This window comes from Hemisphaericaspora subhashii (assembly GCF_019202705.1).
Source record: "Hemisphaericaspora subhashii strain CBS 10753 chromosome Unknown scaffold25, whole genome shotgun sequence".
Classification (NCBI taxonomy): domain Eukaryota; kingdom Fungi; phylum Ascomycota; class Pichiomycetes; order Serinales; family Debaryomycetaceae; genus Hemisphaericaspora; species Hemisphaericaspora subhashii.
In genome coordinates, this window is record NW_026057344.1 from 86,922 (window position 1) to 112,735 (window position 25,814).

Here is a 25,814-nt window from a genome sequence, read left to right on the forward strand (position 1 = left end):
AACAATATTTATAATCGATACTAGTTGAGCATTTGGTCATGAATTTATTTAAATCATTTTCATTGCCAACCACCATATGAACTTCTGTTGACTTATCATTTCCCTATTCCATACACGACAAACATTACAGAATAGCTACTATGATTATCTTGTTCTTCTTCAAAAATTTCAGGGTTTCCAAAGGAAGTTCCATTTGCTGAAATCCTTTCTTTTTGATCTGCCAAGTGAAGGATTTCATCAAGGTTTAATGTTGTTGTCCTTATTTGTTACAGCTGTTTGTAGTTGCGAAGTTTTCAAAGAGAAATCCACCCCTGGGTGGTTAATTAATCCCTAGTTTTCAGACATCTGTTAAACTGACCCATAAGACAAAATTTAAAGAGCAAACAGAGAAAACTACCTTAGCTTGATATTAATGGAGTCTTTAAGCTGGGTTCCTTTAAATTTGACTTTATCGTGTCTATTTGCTGTACATGATTTAAATTTTCAAGAGTTTCGTTATAGTTTCCAAATTTTAATACGAAACTACTATTCTTTAATACAATTTGAGCATGTAAAAATAAATATGTTGCTATTCAGTGTGTCTGGTAGGAAGCACAACACTAATCTAGGATGTGTCTTTTAGAAATTAGTTAGAAACCAAATATCGACAAATTGCAGCCAAGTTTTATTTTTTCGATTGTTGCCTCACAGATTTTTTATCAAGTTTCTTTCTCCCCTTATTTTCCAAAAGGGAACCTCCATACAACACATTTTTCCTAACAAGAACTCAATCAATCTGATAAGTTAAATAAATCAATTATGTCTGACGAAGAATTCTTTTCAGAAGAATCGTATGAATTCGAATTTGAAGAAGATGACGAAGAAGGGAACGATGAAGAACAAGAAGTGAATGGATCGGATATAGAACCTGATGAAGAAGATTTGGGAATAGTATGTAAACCATATAAAGTGCTATTCATCGAGAATACATTACTAACTCAGAGTTATAGGAGAATAGGTATTATACAGCAAAGGGGAGGAAAGATGATGAGCCAGATGCAGCGATAAATGACTTCACCAAAATTATTGAAAATACAACGAAAGATAGTAACGAAAATATTGAATGGCTCTTTAAATCTTATAAACAATTGATCAAATTATATTTCAGACAACGAAACTATCCATTGCTACTTGAACGCTTAAATCAGTTGTTTGAATTGGTCCCCCAGTTAAGTAAATCCTATGTCGAAGAATCAATTACTAAAATGATTGCAAGATATTCTTCATCCCCAGATGTATCATTCATTAATAGCTTTTATAATTGCTTACTTAAACATTCTGATAGTGACAGAACTTGGTTGAAAATCAATACCAACCTTCTTAATCTTTATATTGAAAATGGTCATTATGAAAAATTCCCGGAGTTGCTTCTGACAATTTATGAACGATTGAAGACAACGTCAGAATCTACCCAAAAATCGTTTACACTCGAAGTAATAGCAGCAGAGATTGAATATTTATCACGAACAAAGAACCATAATCTACTGCGTATGAGTCAATTATACAGAAAAAGTCTTCAGATTACTACTGCTGTGACACACCCAAAAATATTGGGAACAATCCGAGAATGTGGAGCAAAAGTACAATTCTATCGTGGGAACTTTGAGAAGGCAAGGTTGGAGTTTTATGAAAGTTTCAAGAATTATGATGAAGCTGGATCTCCATTGAAAAAGCAAATCTTAAAGTATCTTGCTTTATGTTCGTTATTAACAGAGAATGAATTTGATCCTTTTGATACTCAAGAAACTCAAACATATGCTCAGATGTCCGAATTCGCTAATTTATTGTTATTGATCGACGAGTACCACTCCATGAATTTAACAGAATTTAACAGGGTTCTTAAGTTAATAAGTTCAGGTGAAGATCCGTTATCCAATGATGATATTTTTAAACACGCGTCAAAACAAATCTTGTCGAATTTAAGGTCTAAGGCATTGATTAGTTACATTAATTCTTATAAGTCCATAAAACTACAGTTTTTAAGTGAAAGATTACAATTAGATGACAACGAACTAGAATTGTTAATATTAAAATTGGTTAATTCTGGAAGATTAACAGACATAAGAATTGACTTCACCAACAAGATTGTCTATACCCAAAAATCGACCACTCAACTAATTCCAGCATCATTGACTGCAAATGACATTTTCTATAATATCAGAGCCTTGGATGTCATGAATTTAGATGCGACTCAATCAAAAAGCTTAATATTGAATGCCGAGGATCGAATGGATCTTGATAATGGCACAAAACCGGCAATTACAGGTGTTTTCTTTTCAAATATGGCAAGTCAAGATCTTACGTCTAAACCATTAAGTTTATTGCATAAGCTATTCTTCTCAATTGATAGACCTTCGCAGGACAAGGATTGGTTCCCCGTCATAGAATCATGGTATTCGTTTATGATATCGGCAATCCCACCCTCTATTAAAGGAGAAGTAAGTCAAATGGATCAAATATATTCTGAACAAAGAGCCGAAAATGCATTGAATACGTCGGTGAATAAACCAAACGACTTGGCTAATATTAATACGAAAGGTGGATTATTGAATTCTGCAATTAACCCAGAAGAAAACGAAGCTGATAACGACGAACCAGGAGTAATTGAACAAGTTCACAAAACTGATATCTTAGGAGCGTGGTATAATCAAGCTAGAACTTATTATGATAGTTTAGTTACAAAATAATGGTATCAAATTTGTGTTTCTTAAGAAGGATGAGTAAATTAGAGTACAGGGCATATTTTTCGTGCGAACTCGCCAGTGTGGTGATGCTCTTCGCAATTTTTTTTTCAAGATCTTTTTATTCTTCTTCTTTCTGTTCTTCTTTTACTTCGTTACCTTAGATGCCAAAATAAATGTATGTTTCTAGATTTCTGAATAGTTTAGGTACTCAATTCTTTAACTAAATGATTAGAATTATATGCGTTATCGTCATGATTAGCCCGCTTTTACAATGTCTTAGGGCGAAATTTGAAATCAACTAACACCTACATGAAGTTAAATCCGAGAATCTTACCTAAACTAAACCAACCAATATTAGAAGACATTTTACTAACATGATTAGAATTCAGTTACGAAAGTAGGAAAATGAAATGATTATACTGTATTTCCAAATTCTTTTGGAACGCACCCGTTCCTGTAATCTCACTAACTATTAAACGTTTCTGCCTTTATTCTCTTTCGGGATGCTATCAAATTTAACGTAAAAATCGACCAGAAGAACATAGACATAAACAACATAGGTAAAAGAAAGCTACAACTCATATCGGCGTGGGGGGTGCTTTTGTTCAAAACTAAGAAAACTACATACCAACAATAATGCTTTCCCCCCAAAAAAACAGCGACTAGTCGTTCTTCAAGTATAAAAGAAACCTTGTTATACAAATTCAATAGCGGCCAATTAGTACCCCAAATGCTCGCTTTTTGTTACTTCTTCAAGTAAAAACAAGAAAAAGATAAATGATTCTGCCCAGGATCGAACTGGGGACGTTCTGCGTGTTAAGCAGATGCCATAACCAACTAGACCACAGAACCATTTGTTAAAATAAAAATGTGGGAAAGCAAATCAAATCAAATAAATTACGTCACGTGCATACATACATTTTTGGGCCGGAAGATGGTTCGGGTATCGTTTTACGGGTATGAGATTCACATGTGACTAGGTCGGAACAAATTAATTTCTTGAATACAGGCCACTCTATACTGTTTTAAACAGAAAAAACTACTTCAACTTAATGCGAAGGCCTCTGAAACCTTTAGAACTACTTTATTGGACAGGTTGCTTATTAAATTTCTTTTAAATAGGACTCATAAATATAATGGTAGCGCCAGTCAAATTACAACCATGAGTTTGGAGTGTTTTAGACAGTTCTTCTGGAGGAAATGGTAAGCATTCCATGATACGCACTATTCCACGTCCTTTCGTGAATGCCTGCTATAATTAATATACATTATTATTAACAAAATACTTACGCTAGGACTTAATGAATTTGGAAATAACTCGACTGAGCAAAATTCGGTGGGATGTGCTCTTTGATTAGACTACTTTCAAATGGTTTCTAAAGGATGAAATACGAAGGCTAGTAATATTAAATGAAAAGCTTCTGAGTTTCTGAAACAATGATCGATGATGTAAGATATCAAACTTTTGCAGCAATTTTCTTCAAAGAAAAATGGATGCTTTCTTCAGGGATATTGACGACGTTAGAAAACTTGAGGCAAAGTACCAATTGAAAGCTACCTAGTACCTAAGGCTAGGAAAGAACAAATCCTTGATAACGCTCACTAACTGTAGATTATACAAAGGGTTCACACACTCATACTTCTATTTAAAATACTTTACGAAAGAATTGATTCCAAACTCTTAAAGTTTGGTCGCTAGCTAGATAAACAACTGAATAAGTTCATACCGACAGCGAGGATCAATTTCTAAGAGGAATTCTTATATTAAAATAATTTCTAAAATAATACTTCAACTATATAAAATCCCTATAATAATTATACAACCAATGGATTTAGGTAAATAAATACTATAACCTAACAAAGAAAAAAGTAAAGGTAGAAGGAGCCACCTGAACTAAACAATACCATAACCGACAAAGATATCCATAAAGATACTTTCCTTAAATGACTATCAATAGCATCCACAGGAATGAATAACATGAATAAACCGAAACTTAAAAACCCAATCGAAAGCATAGACTTTGATTTTTCATTTTCTATAAAAAATAATATTAACCCACATGCTTGGTTAGTGGCATCCGAAATAAATTATGATGAAGCACAAATGGTAGCTTCACGAAACAGATAAAAAGCATCATAACATATCTAATGATGGTGTATGATAAACCATAATTTGTTCCTTAGATTGATTTCAAGATTTTTTTTCTCTTCCAATTTTTTGCAATTAGTTTGCAACCCAATTAAAAAAAATCTCACCGAAATATTCAACATCCTAAAAAATGCGCCACCATCAACCCAAACAAGCAACAAAGAAACAAAAACTCGAAAATTGATATAAGTAATAAAAATACAATAAAATAATCTTTAAACCCACATTCTTAATTAAAAATACTCATTCTTCAAAATATAAAAAAAAAGCACAGAAACATTGATAACAACCCGAAGTTAATAGGGTAAAAATGTTAACCTATTATTATGAATTTGTATCAGACTTAGATGAAGTAAGCTAATGGAACTAAGGCCAAGGCTAAGAAGGTAGCACCAACAGTAGCAGCACCAGCTTCGAAAGTGGAGATAACACCCGGGGCAGCAGATTGACCAGCTGGAGCAACAACGGAAGTGGTTTGACCGACTGCTGGAGAAGATGTGGTAGAACCATATGGTGGACTAACTGGTCCCTTAGAAGTGACAGTAGCAGTACCAACAATAGAGGTGAGGGTGGTGGTTGCTTCACCTTGTGGACCTTGACCTGGAGTAGTAGCTTCTGGAACACCACCGGTAGTGAGAGGACAGTAAGTGATAAATTCAGTTACGGTACCTTCAATAGTTTCAGTGGTAAGTTGTGGAGTAGCAGGAACGGTAGCGGTGGAGCAAGCATTGTTGGAACAAGAAGTAATAGTGATGGTCTTGGTAGATTCAACAGTTTCGACAGAAGAAAGTGGGCAGAAAGTGGTGTAAACAGTGACAACTTCGTTGACGGTGGTAGTAACAACGGTTTCCTTAGCTGGAACAGTGGTTGGAACACAGATGTTTTCACTACAAGAAGTGATAGTGATAACAGTAGTAGATTCTTCAGTGACAGTAGTGAGTGGACAGAAGGTAGTGTAGACAGTGGTGACACCGTGAACAGTAGTAGTAACAACACTTGGAGTAGCTGGAACAGTTGCGGTGGTACAAGTACCAGCAGAACAAGAAGTGACGGTAACAACAGTAGTGGAGACTTCAGTTTCAGTAGTAGTAGATTCGGTACCAGTAGGAGAACCAGAAGTAGTGGACGATTCAGCAATTGGGACAACTTGGAAGTAATCTGAGACAAGTAAAGCACCCTCAGTGTTTTGAATTTCTTCAGCGAAGTCATCAGCTTCGTCTCTCTTAGCAATTGGAGCATCCTTGAATAATCTCTTTCTGATAGCAGCAGTAGAGTTGGAAGCTGGTTGTTCTTCAAGGTGAACTTGGAATAAATCGGAACCTGGAGTACCAAATAAGAATCTGGCTGGGACGTTGACGATACGACCAGCATGAACAATATCGGTAAAGTATCTGATGTTACGAACGATGGTGTAGTAGAATTCAATGTTGTAGTCTTCACGAGAAATGAAATTGAAGAAAGCTGGGTCATTAGCTGGAATTGGGAATGGACAGATACCAGTGTCTAAATCGACAACGGCAACTTGGACGCCACCTGCTAAACAGGCGACATTGACAGCCAAAGATTGGACGAATAAGGCTGCAAAACCAACGATTGATGTGATTGAAAATTTCATTCTTAAAATTTGAAACCTCTAGTTAAATTATTTAGTAAAGCGAAAGTATTTGGTTCAAATATAAGCTGAAGAAAGGAAAAGTAACAAGAAAGAAGAAGAAAAATCGTGACCTAGAAATTATCACAAATTTAGAAGGATTCTAAGGTCAATATATATTGCCAGCCATGCCCCCCTTTAGAGTGTGAATTCTTAAATCTATTGTTGGAGTTTTGTGGTTGTAAAAATTTTCTTATTTACAATTTTTAAAACAATAAAAAACGGATTAAAAAAATATTATTTTTTAGAAACCATTGTTGCAACATTTTTTTTCCCCTGCGGTCGTGGCAAATTGTATTCTTAATTGTTTTCTTTTGTTTGAATATTTCACAATAATAGTTGAATGTTTTTCCATTGTTAACGAGAAGGCCACTACACAATAACAAGCTTTTTGGCTTTTCGTGTTGTTTGCCTAGCAACAAAGTTTGCTCCCTTTGAACAAAAAATCAAGACAAAGACCGTGATGACTTCCAAGCATTTAAGTGTTTATAACTCAAGACATGCCACGCGCGTGCCCACTGCAATTCAATTGCGCTCAATCGCAAGCTAAAAGAAACAATTGTATTTACATTAGAGGAACCAATTCCAGAGTTAATTATACAATTGGGATTGTGCAATTAATGCGGTGTTTACAATTTTGTCTAAAATAAACTTTTATAGATAAATGATTGTGGTAAAATTAAAATCCCAAAAAAATATTTCAACCAATTTAAAAAAAGTTGCATGTTGGGCTCCGTACTAATCATAATCCATTGACGTAGTTGTATTAAGCTTTGCCTCTCCCAGGGGCCCCCTACCCAACCATTGCGGTCTCGTTCGAAAGTTCCACATGACGAGTTTACGCCAAGGGCTAAATGAAATCCACACTTAGAGATCCACTAGAAAGACAATTATAAAACTGATGGTTGCTTTTTTAAAAACGTGCTGAACAGTGTTTACAGATTGAAATATGAGATTTCGCATTTGTAAGATAATGCATCAGGAATGATGACTAGAAAGAGAAAGTAGAAAGTCATCCGATTTCCTTTCCGTTCTTTACTTTCTTTTCTCACAAGGTAGCCAATTACAACCTCATACTAGAAATAAAGGATATATCCAACCTGTAATTTTTTGCTATATAATTAGAAAGCTGTAGTCTGTCTCCCCCTTGCCCAATCTCAAATGCTTCTAAGATACCAATTTCTTGACCTTTTGATATTTTTTGCGAATTCAAGGAGAATACCGTTTTGCTGCCATATAATATCGCTTATTCTAGTCCAAACTAATTCTTAATGTCCCAACTACTCCTTAAAATTCACATTGGATTTTTGAGAGTATGTTGTCAATTAAGTGTAAGAGTCATTATCTTTGAATTTATTAATTCGAAGATTGTTTAAGAATGGAAGATTGTTAGAATGGAAAGAATGGAGCGATTTTGTGCTTTTTTTAACACTTTTGCATATTCAATTTAGAAAGAACGATGATATGGAAATTTTTTATTTCCATGGCTTCGCGTTAAAAATATTTTTTAAATCACGTTTTGACTTTCCTGCATAATCAGATGAGAAAATATTTTTAAATCTCTTTGTTGTTTTGTAGATTTCAAATAAAACAAAACAGTTAGGGAGAATCTAGACTCAATTGATGTTTGCCATTAGTAAGTAAAGGACATAGGGCTAATGGTGGTCATTTCTACCTGAGCTCACTTCTTCCACATGATCAAAAACCATGGAAATATGCGCAAAGACTCTTGTTCAATGGCAAATCTATTTCTTGCAAATGTAACGTCATATTTTTTTCTGATTTCATCAATTCAGTAGGATTTCAAAGAGAAAGATGTGATACTTTCGAGAAGAAACCTCAAATTCCCTCGATCGACACGTTCAGTTCTTGACTACTAAATAATAAATCTGCATCTATTTCAAAAATAGTCACCTCCATGCATCAAGCAACTCTATCACCTTGCGTAACCTCTCTTTTCTCACGACCGGGATGAAATTTTCAGAGGCCTGATACGAAGACGAAACTGTAAGTCTTCTCTTCTTGTGTACTCAAGGGTTACAATTGCAAGAGAGCCATCTACACGGCGCTTCCTGATGAGTGATAAAAAGCCAATTAAATTGCAATAGGATTCAAGTTGATTCTCAATTCCGCGAGAGGTATAAACTGAAATTGATCAAAACGCTCACGCATAAACTAAATCAAGGCCCCGCCCTTGCAAAGACGAACCCCCACTCTCTTTGTTAGTTACATTCTCTTTCTGTATTTTCCATCCTGATAAAAAAAAACCTGAAATTTTTGAATTTTGCAATTCAAATGGTTAAAAAATAAATTATTTTATTGGCTTTGACAACAACATCTTAAAAAATATTTTTTTTTAAAAAAGCCAATTCCAATTTTGGATTCTTTTCTTCTATTATGTCAAAGCTTTTTCCACATTTCCATGTCCATTATACCCAATATCTCTTTTCGAATGGTCACAAAAATGAACAATTGTTAAGGAAGATAAGCCAAGATGGAATTTGGCTATTAAGCCTTACCAGGAATTTGAAATGCAGGTAATTAAAGTTGACGCAAGGTGTGCCCTTGCATCATTTCACATATTTATCTTCTTTTCTTTCAAAATTTTATTTTTTGTAATTTATACGGTCAGCAGCTCAAACGGGTCAAGAATCTACTATTCTGGATACGGAACTAACCCCAATTGTCATTGTCTCAAACTTTATTCTATTGATATGAGACTAAACGTGCTCCTAGCTGGTTGAGCATCTAATGTAATTTTATTTTCTTTGTTTCACGCGACTTGCAATAGTGACTCTTTGTTAAACGACACTAACTTAACGCTTTGTTTTGTGTATTTAACAAAAGGAACTAAACTTTAGACTGAAATGCAAGAAATAGCGCGTTGCTCAAACTCTTTTCGTGTTACGTGAAGCTGTAGGTTAAACTTACCAAAATGCTGACAAACACAGCCATAGTCGATTCGAGTGTGCAAATACATGCCCATGTCTGGGGAGTACAATTTTAATTAAAAAAAATTCTATTAATTGCTACATATGTCGTTTTGGGGATGCACTATAAATTATCTATGGATTAAAGTCGGCTAACTTTTTATGGTCTTTTTGTGATTCGTCAATATGCCAATCATCTGCTCCTGACCAATCGACGTCAATATGCCTCAATTTAGACATATCGGTATTCTTTAAAAACTGCTGTCTTTCTTTACTCCATGTATCTTGAACATCTTCAAACGCTTTATTCCAGACCTTATCATACACCTTCTTTATCTTTGCTTCCTCTTTTTGTCTAACTTCTTCCAATGCCATCCATTCCATATGCTTCAAATCATCAGAAGATGGTTCATAAATATGCCAAATCACATAATGCGGTAATCCCACTACAGAATAGCCCATTTTTTTACTCAATTTACCAAATGCTTCAGTTTCTGCATGTTTTTCAAATGAAAATGCTGGGAAGTGAGAACCACTACGGAATACTTTTGCTTTGGTTAAAATACTGACACCTCCAATACCATCCAATTCCATTTCCACTTCTGGATCTCCATATGGGTCTCTAAGATATGCTAAATGTGGTCTCCAAGTTTGATATTCAACATATCCTTCAACAATACATGCATCTTCACTCAAAGTCTCTGCCAATTGTAACCCACCATCTGATTCTTGCCACGAATTTAAATCATATGGTTGTTGATTACCTAACCAATCGGGTAATGGACGCCAAACATTAGGAACAATCACATCCTTATCATGATGCATTAAATCTTCCAAAATTGTTGGGGGAACCGTTTCAACATCAGCATCTCTCCAATATACAAATGAATGATGTGGTTTCACGGCAACTGTCCATAGCCAATTTCTAGCCTTTGCCATTAATTTTCTTCTTGGACCTTGTGCTGCAAACCCATGTCTATCTGAAAACCCTTGTCCAATGGCTTGTCCGAAATCTTTTTCGAAAATTTCAATTTCTCCAAATCTCATAGCTTGATTTCGATCATTTTGGATTTCTAATAAATGTTTATTCAATTCACCCATTGTGTCATCCGATGAATCACTGACTAAGAATGCCAAATCAATTAAATGATGAGGATAGGTTAAGTTTTTCATATGACCAAAGAACATTGGCAAATGGGCAGCAGCATCTCTTAATGGAACACAGAACAACACTCGTTCTTCATATTGCCAACCATGGGCACTGCCCTCATAATTTCCCAAATCGAAAAATTGAACGTTATCTAAACTTGATAAATCGGGCGTGTAAAACGAATCAAAACTAATCATTTGAATGAATAGTGTGGCTACTATCATCGTAATTAAAACGACTATCAATATGACTTGTTTAATCGATTTGAAGAAGTTAAAAATGACTCCTATACTAGATTGTGAATATCTTTTCAGAGAATCCACTTTTTCATCTTCAAAATACTCATATGGAGTTACCAGTATCGGATGTGATGACATTTGATTGTTGAATTAAAAATGTAGTTGATGTTGAAAATCTATAAATAAAATGAATTGAAAATTTAACCCTTTCGCCAATGAAATTTAAAAAGGGTGTATGCAAAAAAAAATGGAGTAAAGTACCTTATTCACAGTTGGTATAACTTAAATTGATACGATATGTATATGTAATTATAAGCTTTTTATCCCAAAGGGAATCTTGATAATTTTAAACAGTGTGTTTTTGAAAAAGAATGAATTCAAAGATCTCATTTCATTTTTGTTCGTACAGATGATTATCTTTTTTTTTGTTTGAGAGCTTGACGCTTGAGTTACGTCACTAAGTAATTTTTTTTTTCTCCTTGTCCTTTGTCTTCTTCAACAATGGCATTCATTATCAAAACTGTTCTGTTACACAGAGCTATACTACAGATCTCAGTCGAATATAGTGTATTCCAATCAACATAAGAGTTTGTATCAAGAGGATGTATTCCCTACTAGAAATTCTACTGTCTTTTGACTCTACATTCACTCTCTTGATAAAAATTCGTACAAACGGCAGAAACATGGCTTAGGAGCCCCTGCTCTGCCCCTTAATATTGCAGAGCCAAGTTTTACATACAAAATAATACATCAAATCTATAAATAGTCTACATAACCGATACCACCGAGGTACCATCCTGGAATCTTGTTCTAAAAACTCTATTCGCATTGGTAAACATACCTTCCTTTAACGACACCACAATAAATTGTGAACCTTTAAATCTCGTCTTAATCAAATGACCAATGTTCTGAGTATGGGAAAGATCTAACGCAGCATCTACTTCATCTAAGATATACATTGGTGCTGGCTTGAATTGTAATAGAGCCATAATCAAAGAAAGTGCAATTAATGATCTTTGACCCCCGGACAATTCGACCAAACTTTCTTTCCAGATTGCTCCTAATTTGACCTTAACTTCAAGACCTTTAGTAACATCAGTCTCACTGACAGGAACTAACTTGGCAAATGACCCAGGCAATAAATCAGCAAAGATTAGACCAAAATCTGTAGAGACCTTTTGATAGGTGCTTGTTAATGTTTCACGTTTATAACTATCTAATTTTTCAATTGTATGGACAATCTTAGTTTTATCCTTTTCAATAGTTTTGACCATAGTCTTCAAAGAAGCTTCTTTCTTTTCCACGTTATCAATCATACTCATAATATTGCCATTTACCTTTCTCCTCATACTCTGGCATTTCTCTTGTAACACATTCAATTGTTCTCTACTTTCTTCAAGTTCAATGTTGGGATTCTGCTCAATTATATTTTCAACCACATTAGAATCCATAACCCATTCATTTTCATTGATAATCTCATCCAAGCGAGTCTTTAAACTCTTTCCAATACTACCTGATTTCTCTAGTTCATGAGTTAGCTTTTGAATTGTTAATTTGTATTCATTAATGGATTCGTGCTTTTCTTTCAACAAATTCTTCACTTCATTCATTTCTTCCTCTAAGCCCAATAAATTGGCTCTAAGCTCATCCAATTCAGCCTTTACAATTTCTAACTTTTGACTTGCCTTTTCATGTTCCTGTAATTGGCGCTCACTCTTTGCGGTCAATTCTTCAATTATCTGGTCACAATTAGCCAATGCTTCTTTGGTATTAGACATCTCAGTTTTATGTTGTTCGCTCTCGATTTGAATGACTTGAAATTTGTCAGTTAAGTTGTCGACTTGTTTTTGCTTCTTATTGACTTCCTTTTTCAACTTACTTATTTCCACTTTCAAGTCCTTGATCTTTGAGCCCTTGTCATTGTTAAATTCATGTATTTCTTTCTCTATTCTTGCAATTTCCTCTCTATACTGAACACAATTCTGTTCATTTTCTTGGATTTGTTGGGATAAATTGGTAATCTCCCTTTCATTTTCTTCATTTTGTTTCAAAATTAATGAAGAAGGATTATTTGCCAATTTCTTTTCCAACAATCCCAATTCATGTTTCTTTAAATTAATCTCATTCTGTAATATTTTCGTTGAATCCATTAATGCCTCCATATTTCCCAATTCCTCGCGAATGTCACCCAATTCAAGTTCTATTTCCTTTAATTTGGCTGCTTCTTTGTTGTATCGTTGAAGCTTAAGCAAGATAGTAGTATCATTTTTACGAGACCCACCAGATAAATTACCTTCTGGATCATAGATATCACCTTCCAACGTGATAGAACGAGTTCTGATCCGAGGATCGAATGTCACTGCTTTTGCAGTATCTGGGTCGTTACAAATGAATGTACTACCAAAGATATATTCCATTGCCTTGCACAAATCTTTTTCAAATTCAATTAAATTTAGTGCAAGGTCAACCTTTCCTGGTACCAATTGTTTGGCATATTCAATTACATTAGCATCAACAGATCGAGCATGGATCTTATCCAAAGGAATGAACGTAACTCTTCTTCTCAATTGGCCCCTTTCCAATAATTGGGATGCAATATCACTTGTATCTACAACAACATTATATAATCTCCCTCCTGCACAGATTTGTAATGCTCCAGCCTTTCCGCCAGCTCCTTCTTGCAAGGTAAACAACTGAGCAACTATACCCCGAACCAAATTATCATTGAAATCAGCTGATGGACGAGAATATTGAAAATCTATATTACCAATATCTCTCTTCATATAATTCAATTCATTGTTTAATCTGCTTCGCTGAGAGAGTAATTCAGACTCTTGATTTCGTAATTCATTAATTCTTGCAGGATCAAATCCCAATTTTTGGTCAAGTTCACTTTGCTTATCAGCAATAAACGCCTTGTGGTTCAGAATACTAGCTAAAATGTGTTGATTGTCCTCTTTGGCTTTTCTTAGTTTGATTTTATCTGAGCCTATTTGTTGTTCTAAATGTGCTATTTTTAATTTTGAAGTCTTGACGAAGTTTTCTGAAGAGTTCAATTTCTCTTTGACTTCATTCAATTGTGCTGTATAACCAGTACTTACATTGCCTTTGGAAGAAATACCAGTCGATAAACTAGAAACCAATTCTTCTTTCTTATTCAAATCATCCTTCAATTGGGCTAATTCATCATTTGATTTCTTGTAGTTCATTTCATGATTGGAATAAATATCTTGATTGTTCTTTATTGCATTATCCAAAGCTTCTAACTGTTTTTCAAATCTGTCTTTCTTCTTCGTCTCTTCTTTAAGATTTTCTAAAGAAATATCTCTTGCAGTTTTCAATCTTGCTATCTCATTCGAAAGCTGGTTTTCTGATTGTTCCATTTCCTTTAGCTTTGCATCGTTTAAGAGATCGGAATCCCGTTTGACTTTAATTTGGTTTAAATCATCATTTAAATTCTGAATTTCAACATTGAGCTTTTCTATTTCATCATGAAGACTATTGATTTGTTCTTCGTGTTGAGCGAAGTAACTACTATGTTTAGTAAATTTCTCAGACAAGCTAATGTAATCATATGCAGTTATTATTCTTGATAATTTTTCCAAATCAATTTGGGTTTGTTGGAATTCTAAGAAATTTCTCTTCTCAATTCTTAATTTTTCCAATTTTGGATCTATTTCTTCTTTTAATAGGTTTCGAATTTCTATCAATTTGGCCTCCTTTTTAGCCATGGTCTTTTGAGCTTTGTCTTTCCTGTCCTCGAATGTTCTTGTACCCGCGGCTTCTTCTATAAGCGATAGTATTTCCAGTGGTTTCATATTTAAAACCTTGGTAATTTTTCCTTGCATAATCAAGAAATTTGGATTATTGATATTTAATTGAACCGATTGGAACAAATTCAAAACTGTTTGTTGTTGAGCTTTATGTCCATTAATCAAATATTTTGAATTACCTCCCAATATGATCTGTCTAGTAACACTAATAGTTGGAAATTTCTCAAATCCTATAGGAGATTTCGATTTTTCATTATTGTTGAATATAATAGTAACACTAGCCTTAGTGACACCAGCTTGACCTCTTTTATAAATTAAATCTTGTAAATTGGAAGCTCTAACTGTTGACATTGAAGCGATTCCTAAAACGAAACAAATCGCATCCAAAATATTGGATTTTCCAGAACCATTTAACCCTGTAATAGCATTAAATTGTGCATCCCAACCTGAAATAACAGTACGAGTGGCATACGATTTGAAACCATCAATAATAAGTTCCTCTACTTTCATTTTCGGCTTCTGGTAAATCAACTACAGAGATCGATTGTTTATGATCAACAAGAATTTTATTGGTGATGTTTTTTTTTTACAACCATTTGTTTGTTTTCGAGACGTGCGCGTTTTCCTCCCATATAAAAATTTGCTAACTATTGAAGATTGGATGTCATCAATTAAGTTTTCTACTTCTTATTCAACACATTGCTCCACTTCCTTCTGGTGCTTCCTCTCTCTTTCAATTTTAATCACACAAGATGATAAGAGCAAGGGTATCGTTGAATGCTCATAGCAGGGGAATTCAGTGTCTGAGTTTATATGCTAATTTGCTAAGATCGTATCAATCAAACGCAGATGCACAAAGATCATATGGTACATTCAGCAACAAGAAGAAGAGAGCGCCTTCTTCGTTGAGAGGGTTGCAAGTTGCTCTTGAAAAAGCCAGAGCCACAGTTAATTCACACTCAACGCCAATAGTTTATGAAGATATGGCCAACAAGACATTAAATTTCGCGTTATCAAATAGAGATTTGACTAGGGACATAAAGGATTCGTCAAAACTTCGAACTAAATTGAGAATTACCGATCCTTCTGATGTTTGGGAAAAAACGTTGACTGGGTATAACGTAGAGGCTCTTAAGAATGAAATCAGTCAATGTATCAAGCTGGCTAGTATTAAGGGGAAATTAAAGAATTCAGTCGTAAATGTCGGAGATTTGGTTACATTGCAAGCACACTCATTGGAGCTATTTTTGGTGGCATCAGTTCCAAATACCCTTAGTGGAAGGAACTTTGTTTTTATAGGGCAGACAGGTAACATTGTTCACTTGAACAAAGCCAGTATTTTCACAAGAATCCCAAATGTTGTACCTTCGAAATATTCCAAGATATTAAGTAGCTTTGTTCAATTAGAACAAAAGCATATGAATATTGCTCCTATTGGTATAGTAGATGCCGACTTTTCTAGATCGGAAAGCTCTAAGCCTAGACAATTACAAGACAAGAGAAGTATTTCAAATGAGATCGTACCCCAATTTGAAAGCGCAGTTCCTGAAGTAGGTTTGGAATCATATGATTATCAACTTTATGTAGCTGCATCACAGCAGTTGATCAATTCTGATGTTCAGACATTTATTGTTCCAGTGGTTGCTAGAGATATCTACTCCCAGGCGTTGAAGCTGCTTACAAGTGAAGCATTTTGTAAATCGGGTGAGATAAATACAAGATTGGAAAAAGTCCATCGTGAATTGCAATATGATGAAAATGGCAACTTGAACGCGCCAAGAACGGTGTCAATCTTTGAATTAATGCATCGAATGGAAACCGAATCAAATGGACAGTTGTCCGCTTCAACCTCACTGACATCTACTCTTGGGAAATCTCCAATGCCTACAATAGATGTGGACGAAATGGGATTTTCAGCTTCAACTTATTTAGCAACTTGCTTTGTCTTGGAAAAACAATCCGCTCTTTGGAACTTGCATCAGTCAGGGACAGGTAATCCTAGACAAAGTGTAACAATTTTGCCAATCCCACAAATTGATAGATCTGAGACACTCGCCCAATACCTTGACACTCCTAAGGGAATGTCTGAATTTGCCAATTATTGTGCTGACCTAGCAATGGGTAAAAAGAAATTGTCAAAGCCAAAACACTTTGAGTCTGTTGTATTGCTATTGAGAGAATTTGTAAATGGTGCTTATGAGAATAACGATTCTATTTCGATACTAGTGGTAACACTTTTAAGAACTATAGAATCAATTCTTGTGACTAATGGCCATAAGACACCAAAATCACAATATTTTGCTGAATACTCCAAAGCAAAAGCTTATGATTTGTTAAAACTACTTATGGAAACTGACTCAATTGTGAATCCATTCCGTTTCAACCAGCTGTTGCCATTGCCCAATGAGCAAACATCTTATCAAGCAGATTTGTCACAAAAATATTTTGACTATCTTTCCGAAAATCACCCTAAGAACGAAAATAAAGTCAGCGAAAACTTGGATGAGCTTGATAATTTACCATTATTTAATTTGGATGCTAGCGAAAAGATTGAAGCGGGAATTGACTATAATGTTGACTTTTATGAATCAGATCCTTTGGAAGCACATAGAGAAGACTTGACTGACATTCCAGTGTACTGTATTGACAGTGCAGACGCTCATGAAATCGATGACGGGATTTCTATACATGAAGAGGAAGGAAAATATCTCATTTCTGTACATATTGCGGAACCTTCCTCATATATTAAGCCAGAATCTATCATTAGTTCAATTGGGTTAGATCGTGGTACTACAACTTATTTGCCTGACAAGGTGGTTCCGATGTTACCTCAAATTATATCTGATATTGCAGGGTTGGGAATTGATGGAAAAGAAACGCGTGCATTGACAGTCCAATATAACTTGCCAAAGGAATTCCTTGACGAATTTATTAACAAGAAATTGGAAAACCCCGAATATATCCCTGAAGACAATGTTTTAAATACGTTTGAGCAAGAGGTATATAATAGCAAGAAAGTCTTCTTCTCCAAGTTGAAAAATTTCCGTCAAGGTTTCACATATAATAGAAGTACTGAAGTGTTGATGGACAAAGCGAAGGAAGAACAATTTAAGACTCAATCTTGTGAGGATAAAGACTTCGTTAACTTATTACGTTTATATCAAATATCAAATATTGCCACCGAATTCAGAAAGCTCAAGAATGGTATAAACTTGGAAAGTCAGAACAAAAGTTTATGGGTCAATGAAAGTAATGAATACTTCAATCAAACTGTATTTAGTGAGTCTGAAGATGGATATGAAGTGGGCTTTGAAAATTCTTCTCAAAAAGCAGTCGTCAATCCTCAGTCAGCCAAAGCAGCAACTCAATTGGTAACAGAATGTATGATTATGGCGAATCATTTGACGTCCAAATTTGCCACAGAGAATGACATCAAGATTCTTTATAGAACTATATCCAAGTCTGCCGTAAAGGAAGTGGCAAACGAACTTGAGAAATTATCCCAAGAATATAGGCATAAAAGGGCCAGTATTGAAGATTTGCTCCACATCTTTACCAATTTACCTAGAGTTCAAATTTCTACCGAGAATGAGGGTCATTTGTTAATGGGGTTGGATATGTATACAAATGCGACATCGCCTTTGAGAAGATACATTGATATACTCAACCAATGGCGATTCCAAGACCATGCTCTTCAAAGATCAGTGCCTTCGATATCTGACGCCAGTCTCCTGCGAATTTCTTCTCAATTGAATTCAAGAAATACACACAACAAAGAAATCTATGCCTCATCCAGAGGTTTCTGGGAAGGTTTGATCCTTAAGGATGCCATGAGATTGCCTGGTGATATTGCTAACGAAATTAGAACTTTTGATGTTAGATTGTCCGGTATTCCGAGAGAAGCGACTTTTGCCCCGGCTATAGTACCTGGATTACCATATTTCAAAATCAGAGTAGAGGTTACAACAAAATTGTTGGATGATATTGAAAAGGGGATCATCAAAAAGGATTTGGTTCTTGATTCCAGCAGACTTAAATTAAAGACGCTTGATAATATTGAATGCGTTTTAGAATTCGAATATGTTTAGAAAAAAAAGTATATATTACCAATTTTAGAACTTGTATATAAAAATAAATTAACAATTAGGATATTAGAGTATAGGCGACCTTCATAGTATTTCATAAGAAAATGCCAGGACATTAGAGGTGAAGTTGCAACTGCTTAGTCGTTCTTGTGTAATATGAAACTAGATTCTGAGCCGCACATTTTCCCGGCGAAAAATGGAATTATGATACAGACTCAAGTTGCGAAAATTGCCTGACCTGAAATTTTGATTCAACAATCTCACAATATGTTGGAGAAGAAGTCCTTATTATATTACAAATGTGCGACTGGAAGTAGAGAACCTGAAATTTTCATTAAGAATATTCACGCTTGCAAAGTGTGGATTGTAGCTATCAAACTAAGCAACCACTTAGTCTCAAATTAAAATACCTGTCTTATCAGGATTGTGCTCTACATTAATTTTCACGCCTTGCATACATCCGCTGTTTATGTCTTGTGGCTAATTAAGGTTGTACTCTGTTTGTAACCAAATTCATTGCTTTCTTATGCATGATTCGCCACAACTTGACGTCGTAGTATTCATAACACCGAGATTTAAAATGTCGTTGAGACGAGACTTGGTAAACACCGAATTTTTTTTGTGGATGAAACTTTTTTATTAGCAAATAGATACATGAACATTGTAGAAACTGTATAAACATAGCTAAACAGAAACAGACCACTCTCCCAGGAATGAAATTCAATGCGAGAATGGCCAACAGTTAACTCTATTAGAAACATCATTGCATTTTTTTTGCAGCCACTTGCGACCACGCATCGCTAAGCCCACTTACCAATAAATGCCATACAGAAAGCACCCAAAGCAAGACATACATAAGCCCATAACATAACACTCATCTTCTTCTCATGGAAATCGTGTGAGTACATAAAATCATAAGCCATAAGTTCAGCAATACTGTTATAAATAAGCACACCTGCACACATAGCATCAAATGTTCCAGTAGTAATCAACGCAGTTCTTGAACCGACAGGATATGTCTTTCGAACAGCAATACCAATTGCAACAGCAGCTGGGGTAGTTAAACTATATGCCATTGCCATAAGCCAAGGTACGTACTTCTTTCCCTCTGACCAAGGAGTGGTTGCGAATCTCGTACCTAATCCTAATCCTTCAAAGAATTGATGGAAACCAATGGCAACATATAATGTGATAAATTCGTCACCTGCAATAGCCAATGACAAACCAACAAAGATTGAATGAAGGACAATACCACATTCTAAAACGATACAATTTAAGATTTGTTGGTAAATATTTTCATAATTCCTAATTGAAAATTGTTGAGTGTCAACATCCAGATTGGTTTTGTCGTCAGTATCTGAGACTTCCCTTTTTGCCTGAATTTCATCTTCTTCAGCTTGCGCCTGCAAAGCGTTCTCGTGAATCTTTTTATTAGCAATTATATCGAAAAAGAAAAATGCAAAAACTCACATTAAGGCAATACCTTCTGCCCAAGGGTAAGCGAAAGGGGAACCTAAACATGGATTAGTTAAAGCCATCAGCGCTTCAGCTAAAAGATGAATGAATCCAGTAGCGATAATGACACCACTACCAAAATATCTTGTGATGAAGAATATCCAACTTGGGAGTTTAAATCTAGTAGAATGCAATGCCACCAAAGGAAAAAATGAACCCAAGAATGACAAAGCGAATAAAACTGGAACTGCCGTAATTCTAGCAATCAAGTGTTCACCATTATAATGATTACCGTCTAAGCACGTATCCGCTCTTGCGAATAAATCTACCATTTTGTATGAATTGAATTTTACTCCTTTTTCAAGACATTCTGGGATTCAAGAATGATTTAGTTGACCCTTTATATATTGACGGAGAACCCACCTGATTTATCTATCTCATCTGCCTCATCAGTTGTTTGTTTTAGTATGAGATCCTTGCAGTGATAATTTAGTGCGCGCCTCTAAGAGAGTTGCATAAAAAAATAATCTTACATAAGAATATGCAACAGAATTATTTAATTTGTCCCTCGGGCAAAACAATAATGATGCTAGTGACCACCAATAATATGGCCATTGCACTCTAGGGGGGGTAAGGTTAGTGGGTATGGCCACTTGGAGGAGTATCAGAAAGTATAATAGAGATACTCGTCATTTGGATGAGTGCCACACTGTTAAGTCGTGCGTAAAGCGATACCTTCATCAAGAGTGTGTCATTTCCTCCTTACTGCTACTAATAAAAAAAAATATCTGCTTGATGATTTCGATAAACAATTAATACTACAGGAAAGGTAAAATGGTTTTGTTCGGATTAATGTAGACGAAAAGTTGAAGAACAGGATGCTAAACTGAAAGACGCAAAGAAGAAAACGAGAAGGAGGCGATGACAAGAGATTCTCTTTTTATCAAACTGTTTGATTTTTTGTATGTACACCTTATATAAATACACTAGACGGTTAACAATTCTAACATACCACTAATTTCATTAGCTTCTTTACATTTTTTAATTTCCCCATTGATTTTCTTAAGTAAGGTTGAGAAACATTCTTCTAAAACTACACTCTTATCTATCATAGATCCATACATTTCCAAGATAATTCCAATATAATCACAAAGTAAATTAAATGATCTTACATCTTCTAAATTCTTAGTGAACCATTGTAAAATAGGCAACAATGAAATTTCATCTCTCCCATATAATGAAATCCTTACTTTTCCTCTCTTCTTTAATTCATTCAAAATAGTGACTGTCTGTTCTTTAGGTAAGCCAGGAGCAAATGCGCTATCTAATGCTTCTGCCCATCTGAATGCATTAAGGTGTTTTTCAAATTGCTTTAATTTCTTAGTTTGTGGAATACTTGATTGAATAATACGATGTTCTTCTTCTCCTGAATAATCTTTCCCTCTCATCATTCTGGCATATGCATTTGATTTCTCTTGTTTAACCCCTTGTTTCACTTTTGGTTCGGTCTTTTTGGTTCTGATTGAAATCAAGCCTGAAGTCAACCCAGCTACGAAATGTTTATGATCATTTGCAGCTGGTGAAACGGCACATGCTAACACACCACCACTACCAAATTTCCAACCAAATTGGACATTCCAATTTGCCGATGTATAATCAAAGATCTTAACATGACCATCTAAGGAACCAACCAACAACCCCTTATCGCCAGTATCATGTAAACAAGTTGCAGTTTTAGTGAAATTGTCTAATTCATGAATCTGAGAACCTCGAGTTAAATCCCAGATCCTCACTTGTGGACCACCAGCACTTACCAAAGTTGTTGGTGATAATGCAATCACATCTTCTATTGGATTATGTTGATTAAATTGACTAACTAATTGAGAATTTCTCATATCGAAAATTCTAACAATTCCATCATAACAACCAGTAGCTACTAAATTAGGATTTCCTGGGATATAATTTGCACTTCTTATATAATCACCATGTTGAGTTCCATCAATTTCAACAATTGGACCCTTGGTGGTTTGTGATATATCATAAAGTCTCAATACTCTATCATCTGACCCAGTAATTAATTGATTCCCAATGGTAGGATGAAACTTGGCAACGTGAGTAGGATGAGAACTTGGATGTAAACTAACAAGTAAATTTCTAGGTTGATAACTATCGTATATAGATACTAATCCAGTTGCATCGGCAGCAACTAATAATTTCCCATCATATCTATATTTGGCAGAATATACAACATCCTTGAATCTAGAAAACGTTTTAATCACTTGTCGAGTCTTGGAAGAAAATATTTGAATTCTAGTAGATGAAGTAATTGCAAAATCATTAGGAGTTGTTGGATTGAAATCTATATCATTAATTGGATGATTTTCTTTGATGAGTTGCGGATTGGCATAACTTCTCCAGTACCTTTGTTCAGGGGTGGTTTGTGAAGGTAAAGTGGGATTTCTTAGTTGTGGTATCGTCTGTCTACTCGATGACATTGTCTATGATTTTCTATAATGTTAAAATGGTATTATATAAAGAAGTAAAATGTCTTTATGAAAGATCTTAATAATATTTGAAAAATTAGAGATGAGCCAGAATTTTTTTTCTGGTCCTTTGTCTTTTAGTTTGGATCACGAAGACCATCAAATTTCTATACCAAAACAGCATACAAAGTGTCTCTGATACCATGAAACTCGAGGGTAGTACGTCTATTGGCTTGGGGAAGATTATTGATCAAACATGACTCTCTTTCATTAAATTTAAAACATGGAAGGGAATGATTAGCTGGAATTGGTAAATCACGTGATCTGGTCTCGAATTTTGATAGTTTTTGCAACACATCACTTTGAAGCTCATTTCAACTTACTAGGAGCCTGATGGCACCGCCTTGTATCAGTAAACACATTTGAAAGGGAGACATTTACATATCCAACTACAAGACAATATTAAAAAGGGAAATCGTAAATTTAATTATATAAAAGAAAAAGTTACACAGAAAAAACTATTGAACTCCCAAATTAAGTTGGCTTTAATTTTCTACTTTATTTTCAAACTACAAAATTAAATCAAATTTAGTTTTGTAAGTCCTTCTTTAAAGTACCTAAGAAAGCGTGCTTTTCAGCTGGGGTTTGGAATCTACCCTTACCGAATCTAGAAGCGGTATCGATCCATTTCAAGTTAACTTGTTCCAAGGCTCTTCTAGAAGTGTCAACGTATAAGGATTTTCTTAAAGTGACAACTCTCTTCTTGATACCTGGGATAGAACCCTTTAATAAGACGAAATCGTTCTTAACGTTACCGTATCTAACGAAACCACCCATTGGGTTAATGGTCTTCTTGGTTCTGTCAAATTCAGTAGCACCGTTAGATTCATCAGCACCGGAACCGACTCTGTAAACCTTGTGGTTAATAGAGGTTCTGTGGTGGTAACCGTTTTGACCAGCTCTGGCAACAGTCCAGTTAACATTAGCTGGATGCCAAGCACCAATACAAGCAACCTTTCTTAAACCTCTATGGGTCTTTCTTGGTAATTTCTTGGTACCCCATCTGTGGGTAACACCTTCGAAACCGTGACCCTTGGTGACAGCAATAACATCAATCATTTCATTTTGTTCAAAGACAGAGTCAACAGAAACTTCCTTTTCAAAGTGTTCTCTGGCCCATTCAACCTTGTCAGCAATAGAACCACCGTTAATTTGGATTTCAGCTAAGTGAGCCTTCTTTTGAGATAATGGGGTCTTCTTGATTTGGGTGTGAGCTAAGACTCTAACAACGGAAGCGTACTTCTTAATTCTAGCTAATTCAGTTTCAATTTGCTTAGCATCAGAAGCGTATTTAGCAGAGTACTTGGTGAAAGCCTTCTTCTTAGACTTGAACCAGTTCTTGTAGAATCTTCTTCTAACTTCTTCGGATAAGTGTTCAGCCCAAACGGTAGTTAAAGATCTTAAACCTCTTGGGGTTTCAACGTAACCGACAACACCAACAATAACTAATGGTGGAGTGTCAACAACGGTAGCAGCTTCGACAACTTCTCTCTTGTGCATCTTAGAACCTGGACGGTCTAAGTCTCTGACAATGGTGGTCATACCAGCCTTGTAACCTAAGAAAGCAGTTAAAGCAACTGGCTTAGATTTGACATCCTTTGGGAAGGCCTTAACTCTACCTCTTTGCTTGGAGGCTCTCTTTCTTGGTAAGAAACCTAAGGAACCGTGACGTGGTGCTTCGAACTTTCTGTGAGACATCTTTTTACTTTTAATGTTATTAACAACTAATGAAAGAAGAGAAGGAAGAAGATAAACTTTTTTTTTTCAAATTTTATAGAACAAAAACTGAAGAAAACAGTGAAAATTTTTTTAGAAGAGAAGGGTAGTGTACTTTTGATCAAAAATTGCAATTTTTTCGGGTTCCATCTTTGTGATGTACTCTGATTTACTCGATCGTTCTGGTGTTTACTTAGAGAGTACAACTAGATCCGCTATTAGAGATAGTCTTCAGTTGAACCGTCTACATCTTAGAGCCATGAAAGGTTTGCTGATTTCTAAGTACTTCTCGTTAAACAATACTCCCTAAGGAGAACCTTCTACTAGTCTTGCAGGATCAGATTCCTATCTACTATTTTATGCCAAATGCCAATAAATGTCTATAAAAACAAGTCGACTCAATGGATAAGGCTCAGATACGGTAATATCAGAGCCAAGTTCAGAGCTCCCCGGGTGGAGCGTGCCACGCTCCATCTGCTCATAGCTTCCTGTTTCAGCTACTCATATCCAAATCAACCTTAGCAAACAATCAATGTTTCAGGTGGCTCGATTAGCAACTAATACTTCGTAAATATTTAAGCAATGCAAATCCCAGTTCCTGCTTGATGTAATAAATATGGATGTGTATCTTTGTCAGAACTGCCGCTTCTTCTCTCATTCTATTCACTCTTTAACCATTCAGGTGCTTTTTCCATATCAATTTCGACTGACGAAATATCAAATCCCTCAATTAACAACTCCACCAAGATTCTACCACCTCTAGCTCCAGTAAATCTTCTATATTCTTCAGAAACACTTGCCAAATTCCATCCTTGCAATCTTCGAAGACATCCAATGACCGTTCCCGTTCTATGTCTCCCCATTCCGCAACATACCAAAATTGGTAAATTCTCTTTGTTAACAATCAACTCTAATGCTCGCTTGATTGTAGGTTCATTTAATGAGTCCCATGGGTTTAAATGCTTATCATCATCTACCATACTTACAAATTCAATATTTATATGCTTTGAAAGACAATATTCAAGAAATTCATCAGTAGGTTCTTCACTTGCTAACCAAATGATAGTGCGGAGGTTCAATTGGTTCAAGAAGGATTCGTTTATTATCGACGGTTGACCTGATCGATATAATTGTCTTTCAACTGGACAAAAATTAAGGGGCGGGATAATACGAAGGGCAGGTGGTTGAGTGATTTTAGAAATCGTTGGCCCTTCGACTTGTGATTGTCCAAGATTGGAGTTTATGGTTGAGGTTGATCCAAGTTCCATTTACCTGTATATGTTTTGTATTAATGCGTTTTACTGTGGGATATGATTAATTACTTGCGTTTCATAAATCGAATTTATTGGAGGCTCAGTTTTTTTTTGCTCTCTGTTGGTTTTGTTGATTGGAAAGTGATT

At 35.3% G+C, this 25,814-nt stretch overlaps 8 protein-coding genes across 8 annotated transcripts; 2 read left to right on the plus strand and 6 right to left on the minus strand. All coding sequences in view use genetic code 12, as the record gives it.

Annotated features, from left to right (window-relative positions):
• Positions 1 to 798: 798 nt before the first annotated feature.
• J8A68_004191 (uncharacterized protein) lies at positions 799 to 2,726 on the plus strand (the record flags this gene model as incomplete). Its single annotated transcript, XM_049408123.1, has 2 exons — positions 799 to 930; positions 990 to 2,726. 2 exons carry the CDS (start codon positions 799 to 801, stop codon positions 2,724 to 2,726), a joined length of 1,869 nt encoding a protein of 622 aa, XP_049262530.1.
• A 2,489-nt stretch (positions 2,727 to 5,215) lies between these two features.
• On the minus strand, positions 5,216 to 6,487 carry J8A68_004192 (uncharacterized protein; the record flags this gene model as incomplete). Its single annotated transcript, XM_049408124.1, has 1 exon — positions 5,216 to 6,487. One exon carries the CDS (start codon positions 6,485 to 6,487, stop codon positions 5,216 to 5,218), a length of 1,272 nt encoding a protein of 423 aa, XP_049262531.1.
• A 3,101-nt stretch (positions 6,488 to 9,588) lies between these two features.
• On the minus strand, positions 9,589 to 10,980 carry ANP1 (Anp1p; the record flags this gene model as incomplete). The annotated part of the gene is made up of 1 exon (XM_049408125.1): positions 9,589 to 10,980. One exon carries the CDS (start codon positions 10,978 to 10,980, stop codon positions 9,589 to 9,591), a length of 1,392 nt encoding a protein of 463 aa, XP_049262532.1.
• Positions 10,981 to 11,609: 629 nt separating this feature from the next.
• On the minus strand, positions 11,610 to 15,125 carry SMC2 (condensin subunit; the record flags this gene model as incomplete). Its single annotated transcript, XM_049408126.1, has 1 exon — positions 11,610 to 15,125. The coding sequence occupies one exon, from the start codon at positions 15,123 to 15,125 to the stop codon at positions 11,610 to 11,612; it is 3,516 nt and encodes a 1,171-aa protein (XP_049262533.1).
• Positions 15,126 to 15,367: 242 nt separating this feature from the next.
• On the plus strand, positions 15,368 to 18,703 carry MSU1 (Msu1p; the record flags this gene model as incomplete). Its single annotated transcript, XM_049408129.1, has 1 exon — positions 15,368 to 18,703. One exon carries the CDS (start codon positions 15,368 to 15,370, stop codon positions 18,701 to 18,703), a length of 3,336 nt encoding a protein of 1,111 aa, XP_049262534.1.
• A 797-nt stretch (positions 18,704 to 19,500) lies between these two features.
• Positions 19,501 to 22,650, minus strand: UTP15 (snoRNA-binding rRNA-processing protein; the record flags this gene model as incomplete). The annotated part of the gene is made up of 3 exons (XM_049408130.1): positions 19,501 to 20,096; positions 20,184 to 20,450; positions 21,168 to 22,650. The coding sequence occupies 3 exons, from the start codon at positions 22,648 to 22,650 to the stop codon at positions 19,501 to 19,503; spliced, it is 2,346 nt and encodes a 781-aa protein (XP_049262535.1).
• A 576-nt stretch (positions 22,651 to 23,226) lies between these two features.
• Positions 23,227 to 24,396, minus strand: RPL3 (60S ribosomal protein uL3; the record flags this gene model as incomplete). Its single annotated transcript, XM_049408131.1, has 1 exon — positions 23,227 to 24,396. One exon carries the CDS (start codon positions 24,394 to 24,396, stop codon positions 23,227 to 23,229), a length of 1,170 nt encoding a protein of 389 aa, XP_049262536.1.
• Positions 24,397 to 25,073: 677 nt separating this feature from the next.
• OCA1 (putative tyrosine protein phosphatase) lies at positions 25,074 to 25,682 on the minus strand (the record flags this gene model as incomplete). Its single annotated transcript, XM_049408132.1, has 1 exon — positions 25,074 to 25,682. The coding sequence occupies one exon, from the start codon at positions 25,680 to 25,682 to the stop codon at positions 25,074 to 25,076; it is 609 nt and encodes a 202-aa protein (XP_049262537.1).
• Between the last annotated feature and the right edge of the window lie 132 nt (positions 25,683 to 25,814).